The sequence below is a fragment of the Zalophus californianus genome, chromosome 9, assembly GCF_009762305.2.
Source record: "Zalophus californianus isolate mZalCal1 chromosome 9, mZalCal1.pri.v2, whole genome shotgun sequence".
NCBI classification, from domain to species: domain Eukaryota; kingdom Metazoa; phylum Chordata; class Mammalia; order Carnivora; family Otariidae; genus Zalophus; species Zalophus californianus.
The window spans coordinates 127,910,934-127,934,205 of NC_045603.1; the positions used below are offsets into that span (position 1 = coordinate 127,910,934).

Genomic DNA, 23,272 nt, shown 5'->3' on the forward strand with positions numbered 1-23,272 from the left:
TCCACGTTGGGTCTTTACTAAAGGGAGGCGACTTTCTTAGGCTAGAAAGGCATTTGAACTATTATCCAGTCCTTAGTGTGAAAGGGTTTTCTTGTTTTTGTTTTTTACCTTTGAACACATGCTAAAATTATGAAGCAGTTCTTCTCGACTCAAAACTTAATTTTAAAAAAAATCATTAATGATGATAATGTTCTACCCCAGGCCAGTCTGCTGACTTGATTATATCATACGCTTATTGCAACTAAGGCCCCGGTTTCAAAATCCAGGTAGATCACATATTTGGAAACAGAGATGAATTATTCCACAACACAAAGTACATTCAGTCTTAAGCAGTTTTCATAATACATTTATATTTTTCTTGAACTTTCTAAGGGTTCTTTTCTGATAGACATTAATGTATCAGGAGCAATCATTTGAATTGTGTAAATCATCTCCTAAATGGGTCGCTCTAGTGCTAATAACTGAACTTTCTCCTTTATTTTTAAGCTCCAAATATACTTCAGAGATAAACGGAGGAAGATCTGATAAAGGCCTTATGTACATTAATAAAAACAGAATAGAATTTTACCAATATCAGCATTATAATTTGTTTACATGCCAAATAAAAATAAATTGCTTTTTATTCATGATTATTTTTGCTAACAAGAGCTGTTAAATGTAACAAAGCGCATTCAGAATTGTCCATGAAAACTCAGTTAGGTGTTGATTATCTTTGACCGAAGAATAACGTGCTTCTAAAAGCAAAAAATAGAGATAATTATCTTTACATTATCCAGCTGATATGCCATTTGATTCACCTGTTCAGCAGAAACTGTAACCGCACCTGGAGGGCTGTGCAATGAACCCCTTCATCGGGTGAGGCCGTTGTGTCCACACATAGTGCTCACTGGCATTAATGAGCCTGCTTCCAAGGTCCCTGGGCAGGGATCAGGAGGGGTGTATGGATTGACTCCCTTAGGTGATGGAAACGTCAGTGCAAAGGCATCCAAATTTAGGTGCCCTTCTATTCTTTATTATTTCTTAGCCACAGTCCTTTTAAAATTTGGTGGAAGTCCAGAGGAGAAAACAGGAAATATTACAATAATCTTATAGGAATTGTTCTATAAAATGGATCTGAGAAATCGTAATATAATTGGATACATATAAGTGGATGGGAATTCTGCACTTGTGTATTTGAAGATGGGCCCTGGGAAGTACCAGCATTGGGAGGATTAGGTCCAAAGCTGTGGGACTGGGCGAGTGGTCCAAGGCCGCTGGAACGGCCGTCTGGCCAGCATTGGTAGTGGATGATGATAAAAAGGTAGGATGGGGCCAGGTAGTGAAAGCCCAAATATGCCGTGCTGATGCCCTTGACCTTCATCTGTGGACACTAGGGAGCCATTGCAAGTTTCAAGTAGAGGAATGATCATACTTGTGTCTTAAAAGATTGGCAAGTAGCACTGGCTTGTGGATGGTGGAGAGATGGAGAGAAGAGAGTAGAGACAAAGAGCCGGGAGGAAGACAGTTACAGTCGGTCGGGCGTGGGGGGTCTACACGAGCAGCGAGCCTGCAGAGAGAGAAAGGAGGCATGTAGGACGTGCCCACACACAGAACTTGGTGGCTCAGTCAAAAGCAACCCCCACATTTCTCTCTTGGAAACCAGGTTAGGCACTGGGTTAACTGCGGTAGGGGAAGCAAGGGCAGAAGCAGGCCTTCAGTTCTGGATGGGAAGCACCAGTAAGTTTAGTATCGCAAAATGGTCCTTCGATGTTTGGACGGCAGGAGAGAGATTAGAGCTAGAAGCAACAAGAAAAAGACACGTAAAACCTACGCTTTGTCAGGTGTAAAAATTCACATTAATTTCTTCTAATTTACAGTGTATTAAGTCCTCTGTTTTGCACCGTGACTTTTAGGGTCACCCGAATACAGACTTGTCTAGGGGCCACGCAGGGCCTTGCAGGGAGACCACCCGTCATCTGAGCGACAATGGTTACCCCTACTCAGATGTGGAAAACTACTGCACTCTCGTCAAAACCAACTGCACTGCCCCTCAGAGTGTTGTAAACACTAAATGATAGAGAGCAGGTGAGACTGTCCTCCTGCAGTGCCTGGCACATAAAAGGTACTCAATAAATGTAATTTAGTCTGCACATGACAAAGTGTCTTCATTTGCGTGAAGCACGATATACAAAATAAACTTTTGAAACTTTAGGTCTAGGGCTCAGCTTTAATTAGAAACCTCTCTTCACCTTAACTCCCCATTCCCTCATTCTCTCCTCATTACCCCTCTCAGTACCCCTGCCCCCCGGGCTCCAACGTAATTCTTTTTTTTTTTTTAAGATTTATTTATTTATTTGAGAGAGAGAACACACATGTGCTTGCATGGGAGCGGGGGGCGGGGCACAGCAAGAGGGAGGGAGAGAATCCCAAGCAGACTCCCCACTGAGCATGGAGCCCAACGTCGGGCTCGATCTCACAACCCTGAGATCATGACCTGAGCCGAGACCAAGGGTCGGACGCTCAACCGACTGAGCGCCCAAGGTGCTCCCACCCTAATTCTCTTTTATAGAACTTTCTATACTCGTCTGTAATCATTTATATGATTTTCTTCCTTCCAGGAAGGAATGCCAGTTTCTCCAGAGCAGGGGCTATATGAAAATAGTGGTATTTGTGTGCCACACTCTGCTCAATAATTTTATATCGCTTTCATGCTCACTCTCTGAGGTGTCATTACTGTCCTCGTAGATGAGGACACTGTGGCACAAAGGGCTTACGTAGCCCGCTCAGGTTCACAGCCAGAAAGGTAGAGCTGATTCTCACACCCAAGTCTGCAGCTGCCCTTATCCACCGAGTGACACACTTGGGCATCCGTTCTGGGTCCATTCCTGTACATGACCCACACTCAGTAACCAGTCACAGGATGATCGTTGTATGAGGAGAACCGAAAGGTTGGACTAAGGCAGTTTACTCTGTTTATTTGGAAGGTTCTAGGAGAGAAGTGAATGGTTAAATGTGCAGGCTCTGAAATCAGGCTGCCTGGGCAAGAAGCTCAGCGGGGTAACCCCTTGCCTCAGTTTTCTGTCTATAAAATGGGAATAACAGTAATGCTGACCTCCTAGAACTCGCCTGCGGAAGAATTAGATGAAGTAATCTACATGAAGCACTTAGAATAGTTCCTGGTGCATTTTATTTATTTATCTATTTTTTAAAGATTTTACTTATTTATTTGACAGAGACACAGCGAGAGAGGGAACACAAGCAGGGGGAGCGGGAGAGGGAGAAGCAGGCTTCCCGCGGAGCAGGGAGCCCGAGGCGGGGCTCGATCCCAGGACCCCGGGATCATGACCTGAGCCGAAGGCAGACGCTCAGGACTGAGCCACCCAGGCGCCCCCCCCGGTACATTTTAAACACTCAATAAATACCGGTTCTTTTTTAAACTGTAGCAGTCCTAACTAAGTACCTTATAGGGACAAATCTAAATGCTTGTTAAATAAACTGAAGTGTACATATGAATGAACAAATACACATGAATAAATAGTGTTTATAAAAATAGAGTGGCCAGAAATATTTCTACTTTGGGGCAAGATTATTTGACCCACTTTAAATTAGCACATTAAATAAAATTCAAGCCTAAGTTCCACAGAAGCCAAACCAGGATCCCAAAACCCAAAACCGAATTTCAAATTTAAATGCAATGTTTCCTTCTTTCTTTCACAACTCCATGCTCTGCCAGTACTCAGACAAGGCAGCCATGAATTTTTTGCAGTTGCTGCTTTTTTCCTACTTAGTAGGACATACTAAGTTGTGGTTTTCAGGGTAGATATATGTGGCTTAAGCTTGTTTCATTGTTGTTGCTTTTGGATTTGGCTTGTTTTTTGGCTTTGGTTAAACACTTAGAGCAATTTTCAAAAATATATTTGTGAGGGGCACCTGGGTGGCTCAGTCAGCTGAGCGTCCAACTCTGATCTCCGCTCAGGTCTTGATCTCAGGGTCGTGAGTTTGAGCCCTGCTTTGGGCTCCAAGCTGGGTATGGAGCCTACTTAAAAAAACAAATATATATATATATATATATATATATGAGATGTATGATAATTATTAATAGTAGGACACTTTTTTCTCTTTATTGGAATTATTGTGAATATTTTCTAGTAATCCTAGATTATCCAGATTTAAAAGTTATCAGAAGATAAATCTCTGGCTACCCATCAACTGAAGATAATTTCATTAATGTTTATACTAAGTCATTCTTCTAAAAATAAATAATTTAAAATGTATTGCTCTCAACATAAGTAACTTCTGAAATCAGAATCTGTTTTCTTAACACCTTCTTAGCCCAATAAATACATCATCCACTGGGAACTAGTAAAGCAAATCAGCGGAGCAGGCGACTCTTTATTCGCTGACCTGCTGAACTTAAGGCAGTATATGCTTGAGAGAGGAGGTTCCAGTGCAGACTGCTTGGGTTCAAATCTTTGCTTCATCTCTAAGTAGCTGGATAATCTTAAACAAGTTACCTGACCTTTGCATGCCTTAGTTTTTGCATCTGCAAACTGGGGATAATAAAATAGTCACTTCGCAGGGTGAGGGTGAAGTTAGAAAAACCCACTTCACCTGGGTTAGCCTAGAGCCTGGAATATGGAGTAGCGAGTAAATGTTAATGACATCACCATTTTCCGGGGTGTACCTAAATGAACAAAACAGTCCTTGCCCTGCAAGGAGCATAGGAGGAAAACACATAAGCAATAGTAATGGTAGGATAGGACGTTAGCTCTAGTTGTGGCAGTCAGGAGATGGCAGGGGAGCCTGGAAGAGCAGGACTGGCCCTCTGCCAGGAGGGTCAAAGACAGGCTCTCCAAGGAGCAGGTGCATCGGAGTTAGGATGGAAAAAGCTAGATGGCCGTGGCTAAAATCTTATGTCTTCAACATTTGGGCTCAAATATCTTTAGTATAAATCAAGCCATAGTGCTTAAAGCCATTAATTTACCACCTGAGGAAGGAAAAAGCTAAAAACATCTCTAAATGACTTTGGAGTGTCTCATTATGCAAGTGCATGGAGAAGTTTCAAGGGGCTGAGTTGTATTGTATTTTCTAGTTAAATGCTTAGTTCTACCAAAATTTTGTCAAATAAAAAATCTGTAAATGCTTGGCCCTTTAATGACTTCTTGTCATGTTTATCCAATTCAACCTTAAATATATGCTAGTATATAGACTGTGATAGAACTTTTGCCCAAGCATTTTTTACTTACTACAGAACATCCACCTTATAATCGAGTCTTGATGGGGGCGCCTGGGTGGCTCAGTCGGTTAAGCGTCTGCCTTCGGCTTCCAGTCATGATCTCCGGGTCCCAGGATCGAGCCCCACATTGGGCTCCCTGCTCAGGGGGGACGCTGCTTCTCCCCTCTCCCTCTACTGCTCCCCCTGCTCATGCTCTCTATCTCAAATAAATAAATAAAATCTTAAAAACAAAAACAAAAACAAAACAATCGAGTCTTGATATAGTACATCCAAGGTGGAGACTCTGCCCCATCGACACTGAGATTCTCAGCTCCCAGCAAGACCTGCTACAGCAGGCCTGCCTTGCGATCTGGTATATTCTTATGAGTACCCACATCCCTGGGCATGATTATGGCATTGCATTTAATAAATAGTAATAGTGGTTCTTGCTATATTTACCTGGAACAGAGTTGAGTTATAGGAAATGATTTCAGTTCTTCCCAAACAGAACCAAGAGCACATTTGTGAGCAAAATAAAATCCATTGTGAGGGGGTTTGTGGTTTTTTTAAATTTCTTTTCATAAACTAAAGCTCATTTTCCTAGAAACACATCTGACATACTGCAAAATAAATACTAAATGAAAATAAAGTATCACTGTATATGAAAGTATTAGGAGCAGAAAGACTAAATTCATAGTCTTTAAACAATCTTTAAAATTCTGTTATGTGTTTTCAGCCCCAAATCAGTTAGTCTTATTCCACAGAATCCTGCCTCTTCATCCATGGTTTTTTTCTTGAGCCAACTAGCTAGCCAGTGGAGTATACCAACTATGGTGTGTAATTTATTAATTTGCAATTGAAAATCTGAGGTTAATTCCAGCATAAATATTCATGCAGGTTTTTTTTACTCTTTTAACCAGGGACCACATTTAGCTATTTACATGTTTTACTATAATTTGGCATTGATAGTACCTTCTGGAAAATAGCCTCTATCAGATTTGTTCCCTCTGTGATTAATATGATCTCTTTAAAATTGTTTTACATGTTTTTCTTTAGATTATACAGGGAATCAAATGATACACTTGCTCATAGGGACTGAGGGGCAAATCTTTTAATTCACTTGGTTAGGGGATTTCCCCACCCATACTAGATCTTGACCCCAGCTTCTACTAAGCAAAGGAAGGCCTTGACTGAAATGCAAAGGGGAACAGGAGAGTTAATGCCCACAGGCCTGAGTCCATGAACATTTTTAAGGGTCATATGGCTACACGTGGTTTTTGCCTCCAGAACTTCCCTGGGTATAAGACATGATGCCACTGCATAAGGAAAATTCAACTTTTGATATACTCTGGTGCTAAGTAGCTGCAGTTCCGAAAATGGGCAAGACATTCATGAAAATCCAAATTTATAGCACAAATTCAGACTCTTAACTCGTAAGATGAGGACTCTAAGTGTCGTAAATTCTGCCCCACACTTTGGCTGTCGTCCTTTAAAATTGAACTACCTCAGTAAACAATAGAATCTGTCAGTGTATTAGCGATCTGTCTTTGCTTGAAGAGCTGAGAGTGATGCTGTCAAAGTCTGGTTTGTAAAATGATGTTCATTTGGAATAGTGTGGTTTCTATCACAGGTATCCTTAGTAAGCAGAGAGAGCTCATTTAAACTAGCACTAGTAAACAAAAAGATTCAATGATACAATTGGAGTTTTAACCTGTTTTTAAATATACGTGCAGATTATAGCTCATTACATGGTAGTGATGCACGGTGATTTTATTTGCAGAATGGAGGAAATCTGAAGGTTTCATAGTGAAAATCTGAGATTAGTTTTCTCTGTGTTTCAGAAAATAAAGTGACCCTCTTTTTGTTTTTAAGGAATTAGCTTGTTGCTTTGTGGCACCTTGTAGACAGAGCATTAGCGCTGCGCTAGGAGGAGCTAAGAAATCTGCGTAAGAGAAAGGGCCTGGAGAGCAGGAAGGGGGCAAATATGAGTCACCTTTGCTCTTGCTGCTATTGCCTCAAGTCCTAAAACCGACTCCTCTGTAAGAGGCTCATAACTGGGCGAGTTCATGTTCATTGATCTGGTAAGAACACTTCAAAACAACAGTATTTGTCCGTTGGTAGAAAGTGGGCCAGGAAGTACTGACACTTTCTGCATTAGGAGAGCGTCTCAGAAATCAAGACACTCTACGATCCCATAGGGAGTCTCCTGGCTCCACAGAAACCTCCCAATATTTAGCTTTAGGAGTTGCAGCAAATGCTAGAAACACCAACTGCCTCTCTTGTCTCCTAAATTCTGCCGTAAGGCCCTCATAAAATGCTGTCCTGACCCCTCCCCAACCCTGCTCACCCCTCACCCGCCAAATGCTGCTTAGTGCCCTGAACCTCTCTTGTAGCATTTATCGCTTTGTACTTTATATAATAGATATTTGTGTCTATATCTCATCTAGGGAGCCCGACCTGAAACTCCTTGCGGATGGAGTTACACGCACAGTAAATACGTCTGGACTCAGTCAGTTCAGTGCTCCCCAAGTGGTCTGCTCCTTGAGTGAGCATGAGTGCTGCCCCCAGGAGGACTGGCACGCTGAGCCACCGCATGGCAGACTCTCAAACACGCTTCCTTTACATTGGGCCAAAGGGTCTCTAAATCAATATTATCTTTGAATGAATGAATTTTGAACCAATTCTTACATAGTGTTTTGCTTATTCTGACAAATACCTATTGGGCAGTGACTGGGCATTTGGCTGTCTGAGTACAAAAGAGCGCATATTCTCACGAGAAACACAAACTCCCAACCAAATAAATGCAGTGCGGAAAGTGCTGGAAGTATAGTCGGTAGAAAAGACTGAGTCTGTGAAGAAAGGAGGGGCTCGTTTTTGCCTGATAGCTAGATGAGGTCCGTAGTCCTCCAACCAGGGTCAAGTCCTCCAGGGTGGGTCCTGGGCAGGTTCTGGGAGTCTCAGGTCAGGTGGCTGAGTCTGAAGCACCCGGTTGATGGTACCAGAATTCAGCAGGGTTATGTGAACGAGAGCAGTTGGTGTCTTCCCCTTTTGACTCCTGAACATTTAAAAGCTTCTATACCCCCTTAGCCCCTCATACAGCTACAAGCAGCTGCTTCTGTAAGTTGAGATTCCTTTTTTAATGGCTTTTTAAGTGATATAGGAACACTTATCAAAAATCTGAGATCAAAAGATTTAGAATAAGGTCTGAATGCAGCCATTGACATGCATAGCAAAATTCTGGTTATGAATGAAACTTCATCTTAGATGATGATGGTAAAATTCCCTCCATCTAATATTTCCACATCAAATCATTCAACAAATATGCATTGAGCACCCCGTGTGGGACAGGAGACGAGGGCACAGCCTCTGGCTCCCAGCAATACCCCCACACACCCTTTACCAGCAGCATGACCCAAAACTCAGCAACCAATCGGACAGCACTCTTCGGAGAGCGATGTTTACCAAGCATCCAGGGACCAAAAGTTGAAAGGTAAAGTGAAGCAGAGAAATGTGATGACTTCGTGGATAATCCAAGTCGAGAATAGCATTTGGCAAGGGCAGGGCCCAAACTTCCTGCGTCATCTGATCATTTCCGCCCTCTTTACTCTGACCACAGTGTGCTAGAAGCACTAGGACAAACGAAAGTAATAATTCCTATTCTCCAGGAGAAAAACTAATCCCAGATCCTCTTTTCTAATATGGTTTTAAAAATCTAAAGTAGCACCGGGTTTGCAAAGTGGTAAGTATGATTATCCAAGAATCAACTTTTATAACACATCTTACTTAAGAGAGATTTTCTTTTTTTCCTAATGAAAGTATACCGACTGCGTTTCTTCATATTAAAGTTACTATTTTAGAGTTATGTTATAATCAACAGTAAATGACTTAATAGTTTAGATTATGACTAATGAACTTCTATCTATTCAAGAATTTATTGAGTACTTACTATGTGCCAAGCCTGAGAGATACAAAGTCTGAGTTGCGGGCATCAGGAAGGGCCACAATCTAATAAATAATTATACGGTATAATAAATGCAGCCATATGAGTATGTCACGTTAAGAGCAGTGACAGAGTGCGTGGCCACCTCCACGGGAAGGAAGGAGTTCGCAAAAGCTTGGAAATGCAAGTGTTCACTGGGTTGCCGGAGGAAAAGACAAGCTAAGTGTCCATGGAGTGCTAACAGTCTATTATTACCGTCTGAGCTCATATTCTACTACGTAGAGTCCAAGTTGAAAGGTACCTTCCAGGTCTTCTGCTCCAGCCTCCCAGGCAGAAAATCCCTGATGGGGAAGCAGGGTGACGAGTGTGTTGGTTTTCGGGTGCTCTGGGACATGGCTTCAGATTCTCCTCCCCAAAATAGGGGCAAGAGGCAGAATTAAACTGCCTGGGGTACCTGCTCATCCTTTCTGCTTATTTTATGCACTACAGTAGCACTGTGAACTACAGTAGCACTGTGCACTACAGTAGCACTGTGAACACATACCTGAGCTCCACTGCACTACTTAGTTTCCGTAAGTTTCCACTGGAGGAAAAAAAAATGCAGTCCCACAGCTGAAAACCACAGGCAGAGTAAAAAGAGCCATGGGCCTCTGGGTAGCCCCATATTCGTGTGCTTAGGCAAATGAAGTGAAATTATTTCATGTACGAGAAAGTAATCTGTCAAGTGTAACGCACTGAGTACATTCAGATTATTTGTAAATCATTTTGTTATGATCTCTTTGGACCTTAGTTCCTTCACTTCAAAAAAAAAAAAAATGAGGGTATTTTCACCCAGAAATCTCAAGTTCCCTGTAGCTCCACAGTTACCTGAGTTTGTGATGATCTGCCTTCTCTTGACTGTTTGTGAGGACAAGAATGCATTTGCAGCGTGCTTTGCTTTTGAAGAGACTTAATGCTGGAATTAGAGCGTCTTATTTTGTAAGAACCAGTCACTGGTTTTCTAAATTGCAAATACTGGCGCGCAAAGCCGAAACCACATCGTTTGTAGGGTATGGACATTGCAGTAGCTAGTGATATGCCCAAAAGTCAAATGCTTCAGATGTTGCTTTTAATGAAATATTTATGTTCTTTTGGTAGCCAGAAGTGCAACTTGCTGAAGGCTTTGATGTGTTCATGCCTAAATCACAGCTGGACTCCATACTGTCAAACTATACTCGCTCAGGAAGCCTTCTGTTTAGAAAGCTGGTGTGTGCATTTTTTGATGACAAGACTTTGGCTAACTCCTTACCCAATGGGAAGAGGAAAAGAGGACTCAATGACAACCGAAAAGGACTAGACCAAAATATTGTGGGTGCAATAAAAGGTTGGTCTGCATCATTTCATTTTATGGGTTCTTTGTTGAGCTTTGCCTTCATTGCATAAAGATGCAGCTGAAACTGTGGTCACCTAACGAGAGGCTAATTGAATTTGCCCTTGGTAGTTTACCCACTGGTGTGGCTTTGGGGTATGAGCTCTGTAACTCAGCACCCCAAATATCACTAGAATTTGGTATTTCAAGGTGACATTGGCTTGTTAAAATCATGATTTCAGAGCCAGTTTGTTCTGCGGAGCCAAAAAGTCTTTCCTTAATTGTCTCTTAAGAAGAAAAGTATCTTTCCTCTTAGTAATTTCTAACTAAGAACTTCAGCAAAATATGATCTTAAATTTTTAGTTGTCAATAAGAATAAAGCTATGATGCTTTTTGGAAAATAAAGGAAAACAGTTCTCTCCAAAGTTTGGAAGCTGCTGTACATAGGTCATGGCTTCTAAAGACATTTTAAATGTCAGTGAGCCCACTGTGAAGCCAAACCCTACGCATCTCCACCCATTCCTGACCTGTTCTGCTCCCTCTGGTTCTGTGTGTGGGGTCATGCGAAGTACATGCAGAGAAGACCGTGAGTCTCTCCCACTCAGCACTGTGAACACATACCCGAGCTCCGCTGCCCTGCGGTAGCACTGTGAACACATACCCGCGCTCCCCTGCACTACAGTAGCACTGTGAACACATACCCGAGCTCCACTGCACTACAGTAGCACTGTGAACACATACCCGGGCTCCACTGCACTACGGTAGCACTGTGAACACATACCTGAGCTCCACTGCACTACAGTAGCACTGTGAACACATACCCGAGCTCCGCTGCCCTGCAGTAGCACTGTGAACACATACCCAAACTCCGCTGCACTACAGTAGCACTGTGAACACATACCCGAGCTCCGCTGCCCTGCGGTAGCACTGTGAACAGATACCCGAGGTCCGCTGCCCTGCGGTAGCACTGTGAACACATACCCGAGCTCCGCCGCGCTACGGTAGCACTGTGAACACATACCTGAGCTCCGCCGCGCTACGGTAGCACTGTGAACACATACCTGAGCTCCGCTGCACTACGGTAGCACTGTGAACACATACCCGAGCTCCACTGCACTATGGTAGCACTGTGAACACATACCCGAGCTCCACTGCACTATGGTAGCACTGTGAACACGTACCCGAGCTCCACTGCAGTACAGTAGCACTGTGAACACATACCCGAGCTCCACTGCACTATGGTAGCACTGTGAACACATACCCGCGCTCCACTGCACTATAGTAGCACTGTGAACACATACCCGAGCTCCGCTGCACTATGGTAGCACTGTGAACACATACCCGAGCTCCACTGCACTATGGTAGCACTGTGAACACGTACCCGAGCTCCACTGCACTATGGTAGCACTGTGAACACGTACCCGAGCTCCACTGCAGTACAGTAGCACTGTGAACACATACCCGAGCTGCGCTGCCCTGCGGTAGCACTGTGAACACATACCTGAGCTCCGCTGCACTACGGTAGCACTGTGAACACATACCCGCGCTCCACTGCACTATGGTAGCACTGTGAACACGTACCCGAGCTCCACTGCACTATGGTAGCACTGTGAACACGTACCCGAGCTCCACTGCAGTACAGTAGCACTGTGAACACATACCCGAGCTGCGCTGCCCTGCGGTAGCACTGTGAACACATACCCGAGCTCCACTGCACTACGGTAGCTGTGTAGGTGCACGTATGAGTAGCTGTTCATTTATATCCAGTTCCACATCCTTAACCTATCTCTTCACTTTAAAATGTCCTTATGTAGAACTCTGATAAACATAATTTCAGGTAATAGAAGTCCTTATGTTATTTTCAAAAAGAACGTAAATGAATTCTCAAATATAGACACAACTACCATGAAAATGGAATTTGAGATCAGGCCTTAATTTACACTCGAATTGCTGATAGGACGTTCTTCACTGCCTCAGTCCCTGCCTTGCTGGGGTTGCGGCCTGGGACTAGACGCAGAGAGCCTTCGCTCCCGACTCCTGCTCCCCGTTATCTTGCAAAATGAGTAAATGAATTTAATAGCGCTTAAAGGATACTTGGAAACCCACAATTAACTATACAAAATAGTGTGACTTTTAAATGGAGTTAGCAAGTGCCAAACAGCCTTTGTTCATGGCCAGGAGGACATAAGCCTTCACTAACAGAACATTTCTCATTCTCCAACAGAATTTTTTCACTTAAAGTGACAGTTGAGTTGTATTAAATAGGAAAAGCTACAGAGATACTACAGTCTGTGCCATTTCTGAAAAGAATGATTCACCCTGAAGTGACACTAAAAACTAGATTACTGAATTTGAAAAATGGTCAGTGATGTAACTGAGACCCTCTAAAGTCAGGAAGGGTCCCATTTCGATTTAATGTGGCTAGAGCCTTCTAGAAACACAAAGGTCAAGGTTGATGGCGCTTTTCATGCTGAAGCTTTTAAACACATTGAAATGTCGCCAGGAATTGTTTTAATTTTCTTTTTTCAGGACAAGTGTATTAACAGTATGAAAGTATTTGGAAATTAGGAAATCCATGTTCCATTTTAATGACAGTAGAGGAGTTACTCTAATAATAGATGGTAATGAAATATGTCATTACAAGTAGAGTGATAGGGATTTATTCTACCATTTTCAGTTGAGACTGGTCATCATACAATAGTTTGAAAAAGTATATTACACGGAGAAATAAAGAATATGCCTTCATTTCCTTCACGGCCCTCCTCTTTAGCTAGAAGTAAAAATGGTAACAAGGCTTCTGCTCCTAATACACAATAAAGCAGATTATTCAAATCAAAGAAATTAAATTTTCCATATACTTTTTTATTGTTGAATTAAATCTAGTATTAAAATTCTGTTAAAACAACAAAAACACTTTAAAACGGAGGGAAAGCCAACCATGAGCCACCAACTTAAGTCAACAAATATCATATATTCACTTGTTTCCTTGCAGTATTTGCTCATAAACGTGTATATTTTGATCTAGATTTTTCCTCTAGTTACAAAACTAGTACATGCTTATAAAAATTCCAAGCCATAGAAATGTATAGAAAGCTAAAAGGCCTCCATAATCACACTCTTCAGCAGTTACTATCTACATTCCTATATTTTTCCCCCCTGAAATCTTTATTCAAAGTTTGACTTTGGTATCAGATTTGTCTTTCTTACAAGGGCGTTCTGTTTGTAATGGTCAGCCAACATTTTTACCTGATTTATTCTGATAATTTCTCATAAGCACCCTGAGGACAAGCTCTGTTTTAAATATTTTTTATTACCTTTTGTGCTTCACTAAGAGCTTTACATATAGTAGGGTTTCCCATCAGTACATGTTGGGTGAGTGAACAGCCATGGGTTTTTATTTTTTTATTTGTTTAAGATTTATTTATTTGACAGAGACACAGCGAGAGAGGGAACACAAACAGGGGGAGTGGGAGAGGGAGAAGCAGGCTTCCCGCCGAGCAGGGAGCCCGATGTGGGGCTCGATCCCAGGACCCTGGGATCATGACCCAAGCCGAAGGCAGACGCTTAATGACCGAGCCACCCAGGTGCCCCCTGGGTTTTTATTTTTTATCTTTGACTTTGGCCTTCATTTATTGACATAATGGTTCTTATACTAAATACCCATCCTTATGTCTTTTCCCAACCAATTTGAAATAATGTTGTGAATTTCTACCAGTTAATAAAATGCCAATGAAAGCAAAAAAAAAAAAAAAAAGCCAAAATTCGGTATAAATTTGGGTACAACTCTCTTAATTCCCTAAAACTTTTTTCCTTTACATACATAACCATACTTCCACCAGCTAAAAGTTCATTAACCCACACATTACCATATAAAGTGGTCTTTGAAAGTAGCTAGTAATTGAAGGTCTTATAATAGAACTCTCCCAGTTTTTCATGCTGTTTATTGGTAGAGATAAAAAGGGAAGTTTACTTCCCTAACCCAAGTCTTTTGAATCGGAGTCATCTGGGAAAGTGATAAAATGGCTTCTTGTACATAATGGAGGAAGAACCACCCATGTCATTGCTGGTGTCTGCCACATACTTTGACAAGATTTTACAAATATTAAATATTTTCTTCCTCTATCCTTTCAGTGATAATACACCAAATACTGCATTAATTTCAAAAGTCCTACAACCTAGGAATTTACAAAGACTGGTCAATTTTATAAAATATTAAAACTAAAAGTAACAGTAAGGTCTGAATTTTGTTTCAAATGAAGTAATTAGGTTGGTTAAAACAGGAGTCGGGGAGGAGATGAACAAAAGTCTGTAGAATGCTTATAAATAAGAACAGACATGGACTGAAGAAGAGTTTATTGTGCGATTATTAACAAGGCTCTTTGTAGTGATAATTAATATTCCCCATGAAAGTATCTTGAAACTAAAATATAAGTCTCTTTGTAGAGATCACACTTTTCACGTATTTTCATCTGTTTTATGGTGGTTAACACTTATTGGTAATAATTCATTAAAAATTCATTTATAAATACGACATGAAGTATTGATGATGAAAGGATCTTTAATTAGAAGCAGTCACCTGAGCACTTTGAGTTTAATTCTGGAAAGAAGCAACTTAACGATCTTATTAAGCGGAGCCTTAGATTTTAGGGCTGAGGAGAGTTTAGTATCTTGGATTGAATTCAGAATTGATTTCATGGCCAGAACAGAGTGGAGGTCAGTACCCAGGTACGCTCTCCTCGCATCATGCCATACCTGCTGAAGACCAGCTAATTCTTGATATCATAAGCCAGGAGACCGTACAGTTTGCCTCAGTGAGAGTTATCTAAATATTGATGTAATCCTCGGATCTCCGACGCTTCTCAGAAAATGGAGTTGCTATAAAGCAATTTTTAGAACCTGGGTTCTGGTTTTTAATTCAGCTTCATGGTGATTAGTTGGGAAAGTTTTATTACTATCAAACTATACCAGATTCTCAAATCTTCTTGCATTCCATGGAAATTCTGTACGCCTGTCAAGTGAAAGACCCGACCGACTGCTCTCAGTTTACTCCATGCAAAACACGAACACACGTAAACCCAAACTGCGGCTCCCCGGTGGGCAGTCAGTGCTGATGGTAGCCGTGGGGATCACAGCCTGCCTGTGAGGGAACTCTCCTTGGCTGGTGGTCCTCCAAAAACTTAACTATGTCCTTAGCAAGACTAGAAAGCCTGACCAGAGTCAGCATCGCCCTCTCAGAGACTCTGCCGAGCTGATCACCAAAACCTCACATGTTATCCCAGCAACTCTGGAGACTTGTAGGGTCTGTAGGAATCCTTTCAAAATACTTTGATTTTCCATTTTTTTGCACATCATTCTGCTTTCGATTTGACCTCACAGAGACGTAAAATAATATGGTTGGGGTGGGATTTACCTCCAATTTGTTATTTATTTCTTGATACTTTTGTGTATCCTGAGAACTCTATGTAAGATCAAGGATGGGCCATCAGCTTGGGTTTGAACACCCTCACTGTGTCGGTGATTTTATCTTCACTTACAGGAGAGGAAACTGAAGCTCTGAGAAATTGAGTAACTTAAGGATAAACCTGTGGTAGGTGGTAGAGCCAGGATTTGGCCCTAGGCCTGTCTGGCTCCAAAGCCACTGTCTAGCACAGTTCTTTCCTTCTCTGAGGAATATCTGAAGGGAAAGAAGGAAGGTGTCCCAATTTTAAATTTCTGTCTGAAAATTTAGCATTTTTGGATTCTTTATAAATTCTACTAGGAAGGTGGCTCTACTAATTATTTAAAATGGCCAGTTACTGTGTATGCAAAGCATATTCAAAGTGAATTTCTGGGTAAAGGGTAGCTATTGCTCAGTTTACTCAGCAACTTCAAGGGCAGGTCCTCCCCTGAAGCTAGTGAGAATCGGTTCCATCGTGCTAGGGAGAATAGAAGTGTGATCCCCTCCCCAAGGAAAAGAGACACTTCTGAGACTCTTCCAATACATGGAGCTTGGGAAGTCACACTGCATGTAAGTAATTTTTCAAAGTTGTCTGTAAGTTAAATTCTAGCGGAACTGTTTGGCAATTGAAACCAATTGATAAATGCTTTAATTCAAGAATCCTTTTGGAAGATGCATAATCATTTGTTAATTTATCTGTTCATATTTTTACATAACAGATCAGCTTAAAACAGGATAAACTGCATAATATATAACAGCAAAATAATGTGTAACAACTCTATAATTATATCATATACAGAGCTATCTCTCGGCTCGGGAACTCTTACGTAGTTGTGGTTGTGGTTGTGTTGTTGTGTGTATTTTCCCACTTTTTATGGAGGCCCAGTGACAGATGGGCTATATTGAATCTTGGCCATTCGATGTGTAGAGCCCTGTATGTTCAACCCCTTCTATGGCGAGTCTCATATTTCAGTATGCATCAGGATTACCTGAGGTATTGGTTCAAAATTCGGATTTCTGGGTCCCATCCTCAGGGACTGATTCAGTAGGTGTAGGGTAGTCCCAGAAATCTGACTTTGGACAAGCAACAGCAGGTGACTCTGACGTAGATGGTCTCATACCACCCTTGGGAAGCCACGGCACGGAGCTTCTGATGCTGATGGCTGATTCTAAGGTACGACAGCCTTTCCGTGAAACTCTGCCTCCTTCCTCTGTTCCTTTTTCTGAAGGTTGCCCTACTTCTCTCTTGGAACAAATGAGAGGAAGATAGCATGTGTCAAAGGCTCTCATCCTTTGAACTTCTGGGGCTGGGAACTATTCCTATCTGTTGTGTGACGCAAGGGTCCCGGTTTCAGACATGCCTGCAATGCCTCCGCAGGACTTCCCCGAATAACAGCCCCGTTTACCAAGCTGGCAGAGAGGCCTTTCCGGACGTCAGCACGACTCTCACATCTGGATCACTAAACAAATGCTGTATAGTTTTCCAGATGGCCTTCTCGTGAAGGGCTTGAAGAAAGCGTGGTCTCTGTTCTTGGCAAGCTCGTGGCCCATCTCCTCGATCGCAGGTTTGGTGCACTTGGGTAGCCAGCTTCTTTACCGTGTGTGACACCGTGGTCCTTGCTGCTTCTCCAGCACCGCATAAGTCACGAGGACACCAGAACCTCCGCAGTATCATTGGCCTCACAAACACAGAAATCATCAGCAGGCATGACATTTCCGTTAACAGCACCAGCGTCAGGCGCCAGGAACCTGTGACTTGGAGAGGGGTAGGGCATGGCCTCGGACCCTAAAAAACGTGCACTGGAGCTTCAGACACGTCAACGGTGAGCCGTAGCACACAACCATGCCCCGGGACAGAACAAAATAAATGTCACAGCACCCACTACTGAATGGAGGGAGAAAGCACAGAGGGACAGCCCTAGAAGAGAAGGCCTCGCCAAATAGGTGACTCTGAACTAGACCGTGAAGGATGAGCAGTGTATCAAATGCGAAGGGGATGGGAAGGGTTAACTACAGGATGAGTTTAATGAGGCTGAAATTAAATAAAACATTGGGTGGAAGCCTTCTGCCCCCAGAACTGTTTGAAGTCTGTTCTGCGTTGATGGGCCTTGAGTCCTCACCTACGTGTTTTCCTTAAAGTGTTTAACTCCGTAAATGTAGATGCCAGGGAAACACACCCCGGGGGTTTTCAGCCAGACCTGCGCTTCTTGAAGTTTCTTCCTGAGCTTCTGAAGGCCTCACCCCAGGCCTGATGAATCAGAATTTGGGGGGCTGGGGCCACGGCAAGTCAGAAGTCTGTCCTTACTTTGTCACCAGTCTTCCATAAGCTCAAAAAGGAATCTCTCCTTCCTCAAAATTCCAGATCCATCTGCTTGCTACATGCGGAGCAAGTGGAAATGGGGAGAGATTAGCTAAGAAGGTTGTGGCTTCTCATGGCTTCTATTCAGCCTGTCACAGAATGGACAGGAACCAGTTGTGGGCTAACCTGCGAGGATTCAACTCTAACTCCCAGTCACTGGATTCTTAAAAACCTGCATTTTAACATCGCTGCCTGGGTTGACAAAACCAGCCTCCCGTCAAAAGAGATAAGTTTCTGTAGCCCAAACAGGGCCACTCCAGCTTGACTGTGCATTGCACAATGTTACGGGCACCCTTCTCGTTGTTGACATTGCTGATTTGTCTCTTTATTATGAAAGTTTTCTGGCAGGCGCAAGTGAAATGTCCCGAGGAAGGGGCACCTTCCTGGTTTGCACGGCGGCCCCGGAAATAGAAAGCGGTGTTTTCTGCATGGCCCATCACCTTTTTGTGTGGATTCCTCAATAGCGTGGCTGATCCACGATGCTCACCAGCATCATGAGGCAATAATGCCACATCTCTGTTTTCTTTCCTACTGTAGGGGAGCAGACTTGTACAAGAAGCCCACAGTTGGTCAAATTACATCCCTTGTAGCTTTCCTCCCGGACCTGTCGTGGGTGCCAGTAATCTGACATGAGTTTCAATTCCGTTCCATAAACAGTTATTGACCATCTCATATAAGCTATACCTCAAAAATCTGAGAGATGCAGGAATTGAGACTCGCTTGAATTTCTGCCCCAAAGGTATGTATGCAAATGATCATGGAGCACTTCTGGTCCCTGTAGTACCACACAAAAAAACTAAGGGTGCATGTCAGCTTCCATTAAGAGAACCCCTTGAAAATCCATAGACTTTCATTTAAAATTGAACGGAAAGCTGTCATCGATTTTGGCCGCCTTTAAGACATCTTTGTCTAAAAGCAAGCATGGCTTGCTATGTCTATCCTGTTAAAAGCACCCTTAGAAGAGGGAGAGGCTGGCTCTTGGACTAGTCCAGTCTTCCCACGGGCTGCTCCCGACACTCGAGTCTCCTGTTACACTGTGTTTCCAGGTTCTTCTTTCTTACATCCGGCTCTTGGTGGGGTTTCGACGCCTCTCCATGGCCAGCTCCTGGTATTTCTCAGAACCTTCACCTCCCCTCATCAACCGTGTGCCTTTGATCACAGAACAAATCCAGTATTCGTTATTTTAAGTACATCCTTCCCACTCCTCTTCATCACCACCCAGACCATCAGGTTAGCCATGTGCAGCTAAGTGGGGGCCAGTCCTAATTAGAAATGTGCACAGAAGCCAGAAGCAGGTAGATAGTTGAGAGTGAGGACGAAGACATGCAGAACGTTCCAGCTTACTCACAGGACTTGGGGCCTGGCCTGGCCTCTCTTGAAGGAGTCAGGTGTGTCCTTCTTACCCACACAGCACTCCCCCTGAACGGTGGCATGGGGCTTCTGACCTAACCCGCTCACAGCCACGTTGCTGGCAGAGGTATCAACACTCTGCTTTTTAGGTTTGCACGCTCAGAATCCTCCTTGATGCCTTTTTGCCTCTGGCCCTAGTCCTGCCTCCGCATCCAGCCCTGTGATTTCTTTTTGTCCTGGTTCCCTCGTCACCGATCTCTAGCTTCTCTGACAGCAGCCTAATCCAGCCGTGCATCACCTTGTCCTTGATGGTCTGGAAAAATCTCTGTGAATATCCTCCCTGCCCTGCGTTTTCCCCTCGAGTTTCTGCTGTTTTAGCATGTGGCCAAGTAACACTTACCTGTAAACCAAAATTTCCTGCCATTTCCCCACCTGACCCGTCTTTGCCCACTAAATCAAGTCCAAACTCTGGCCTCTTCCAGACCCGCCGTTACTGGATTTCTCTCTCCTCGTGACTACATGTCCCAGTGCTGCTTCCTACCAGGTGAGCCAGCCCAGCGTTGGCAGTGTTCCTCGGGCGTCACATTCTCATCATGGACTCTGAGTTATGCTGTATTCCGGAGCTGCGACACTCTTCTCTCTAAACAAATCCAACTCTTCATGGTCCGGCCACATCTCGTGACCTCTACTATGAGACTTTCCCCAGTGTCCCAGCCTGCCCTGATTTCTCCTTTCTCTGCATTCCTATAGCACACATTACCTCTGTGTAGTTTACCGATAAATAACCTTTTGCTTTGCTACTCATGGTTTATGGGGAAGATGACAGTATCATTTATTTCCCAAACCATGATGCTTTGGAGAGTGAAGATGGTGCTCTTGATCATTTCCCCAGGAAAACAGGCATTTTGAACCGTCCTGGACAAATCAAGATATGTGGTCATCCTATTTACAGTTGGACGTCTTATCTTCTCAACAAGACTGCAAGCCCCCGTGGGATGGAGACCACCTTCTAGATTTGCTTTGCATGGTCCTCGGCGTGTGACATGGTGCCACTCGCATAATCAGTGATGAATAAATACAGGAAGGAAGAAGAGAGGAATGGAAGGAACAAGGAGGTCAACATATCTTCGTGGAAAAAGGTGGTTTCTTAAAAATGCCAACACAGCTCTGCTACATTGGTTGCACACAGAGCACAAATAATGGGATAACTACACAACTTCTCCATGACACCTCGGAGGAGGGCAGCTGAAATTCCAGAAGGCAGAATATAAGACTGAAGATGAGAAGAAACACCACCAACAGACAAGTCAGATGGTGCACAACAGTTGAGGCTGGTAGAAATCTCGTCAGTCAGAAGCATCACGGTGATCCCAAATATCAAACACGCTTTGTCTAGTGGAGGCCCAGAAAGCTCTGACTTGTGTCACAGAGCAGCCTCCTCAGTCCGCAGCGTGGAAGCATGTTGTACTTTCATTCATACCGGAGAGCAATCCTCTTCCAATGTTACGTGTAATAATGGTGTTGTGGGACCGTGATTTAAACAAACCCCACAATGGAACCCATCAGCAGGCTGAAGATTCCGGTTCCTGTTTTTGCCATCTCAAAGCTTCTCGGAACCTCAGTATGCTTATCCAACCATGTGTCTTTTTAGCACTCATCATCATGGCGACATGGTGCCTCAAAGACAGTATCAAAGAGAAGAGCACTTTTATATTGTCACTTTTATATATATTTATACTGGAGCCGATCTCAATTAGAGGGGGTTGTCACCATTAAGAAAGAACGGGAAACAAAAGCCTCTGAGGCATCAGTCTGTCCTGGCACCCGGGGTCATCACGCTGACGTCACACCACCACACAATGCTCACAGGCCAGTAGCGACAGGGATGGTGGCGAAGGTACTGACCCAATGACCTGAGCCTCGTAGGCGAGGCCCTGTCACTACCACTGCCCTCCTAGCTCATCGCTCTTCTTCTTCCGACCTTAGCCATCTCTGAGTATAGGTGGTTGTGAGGAACAGGATGGTACCTGAACTTCCAGAATGTTCCCTAACTTACTCTGGTACTGTGGATACAGCTTCTGAATTTACTGGCCAGGGTGTGAACTCAGCACCTCATGGAATGACTTTGAAAGTTCATATTGCATGAAACCTTAGCTTTTTTTTTTTTTTAAGATTTTATTTATTTGAGAGAAAGCGAGTGAGAGAACATGAGCTGGGGCAGAGGCAGACAGAGCAGGAGAAGCAGACTCCCCACCGAGCAGGGAGCCCGATGCAGGACTCGATATCCCAGGATCCTGGGATCATGACCTGAGACGAAGTCAGATGCTTAACCGACTGAGCCACGCCGGCGCCCCAGAAACCCTAGCTTTAAAAACTGAGAGAAAAACACAGTACGTTGTCCTCATCACTTATATGCAGGGCAAACAAACACCGCAGCGCCCCGTGCAGCAGAGCTTGGGTAGGAGAATCTGATGCCACTTGCCTGACTTCTTGAACCGATGGTTCTCTCAGGTCTGATCTAGAAAATACTTAAGTGAGGGGCGCCTGGGTGGCTCAGTCATAAAGCGACTGCCTTCGGCTCAGGTCATGATCCCAGGGTCCTGGGATCGAGCCCCGCATCGGGCTCCCTGCTCCGCGGGAAGCCTGCTTCTCCCTCTCCCACTCCCCCTGCTTGTGTTCCCTCTTTCGCTATGTCTCTCTCTGTCAAATAAATAAAATCTTAAAAAAAAACATAGAAAATACTTAAGTGAGTTATACTATTTCCAAGATGCCTTCCAAGTAGAATTTCTATAAATCTGTGATTTTTGAAACATTTTTCTTTGCCCAAAAAAGGGAGTAAATAGTAAAACACCATGACATCAAAACTGGTTATTATCCAGACCTTAATATTTCGCAGATATAATTTATTCCCTTGAAATATACCAAACATGTTAAACAAACATGTGTTGTAGCAGCGAGCCAAAGGAAAGTGTTAATCATATCTCCCACTAAGTTGTATTATAAATGAGCTCTGCTGAGGGTTCTCTTGAATCGAAGTAAATTTAAAATTAACTTTGTTTAATTTGAGAAACCACTAAAGGCACTTTCTTTTAGACAGAGATGCCATTGTAGCAAAAGGAAGACAAGGGATATTGTTCTTTTCCCCCCAGACTGCTCTGGCCTCAAATCTTTGAGGATCACTGTGATTAAACAAGATTGCTCAGACCTCAAAGTCCCACCAGTTTGGGGATCATGAAAGGAGCATTGTGGGTGTAGACTCACTCCTGACAGTGCCATTAAGATCTTGAAACACTACCTTCTCTTGTGGGGTGGAGGGGAGGTGTGGGTTGGCTAATCTGCCAGTTCAGAAAGTCTATGGTTCAGTAATTTTAGTCCAGATTCTCAGAAATAATCCTAGAGAATTAAATAAATATGACTGGGAATCAATTTTATGGATACCTAAGGCCCTTTTCCATACAACAACCAACTGAAAATTACAGCCCTGCACAGGGATCAGCACTAGGGGACAAAGAATTCGTTGGTCATTATGGTAACCCTTCACTCCACTTGACCAGCTGACTGCCCTACAGTCTCCTTCATAGATAATTCGGGAGGATCTTCTCATTTCATCAATGAATGCATTATTGTTTGCATTACTGTATTTT

General features: G+C 43.3%; 1 protein-coding gene across 10 annotated transcripts in view; it reads left to right on the top strand.

Moving 5' to 3' along the window:
• Positions 1-23,272, top strand: part of BEND7 (BEN domain containing 7) — an 88,516-nt gene that overhangs the window by 33,731 nt on the left and 31,513 nt on the right. For all 10 annotated transcript variants that reach the window (XM_027592090.2, XM_027592088.2, XM_027592089.2 and 7 more), the window contains one exon: positions 10,272-10,497. In XM_027592090.2, the coding sequence (XP_027447891.2) occupies positions 10,272-10,497 (226 nt within the window). The remainder of the gene's footprint in view (positions 1-10,271; positions 10,498-23,272) is intronic.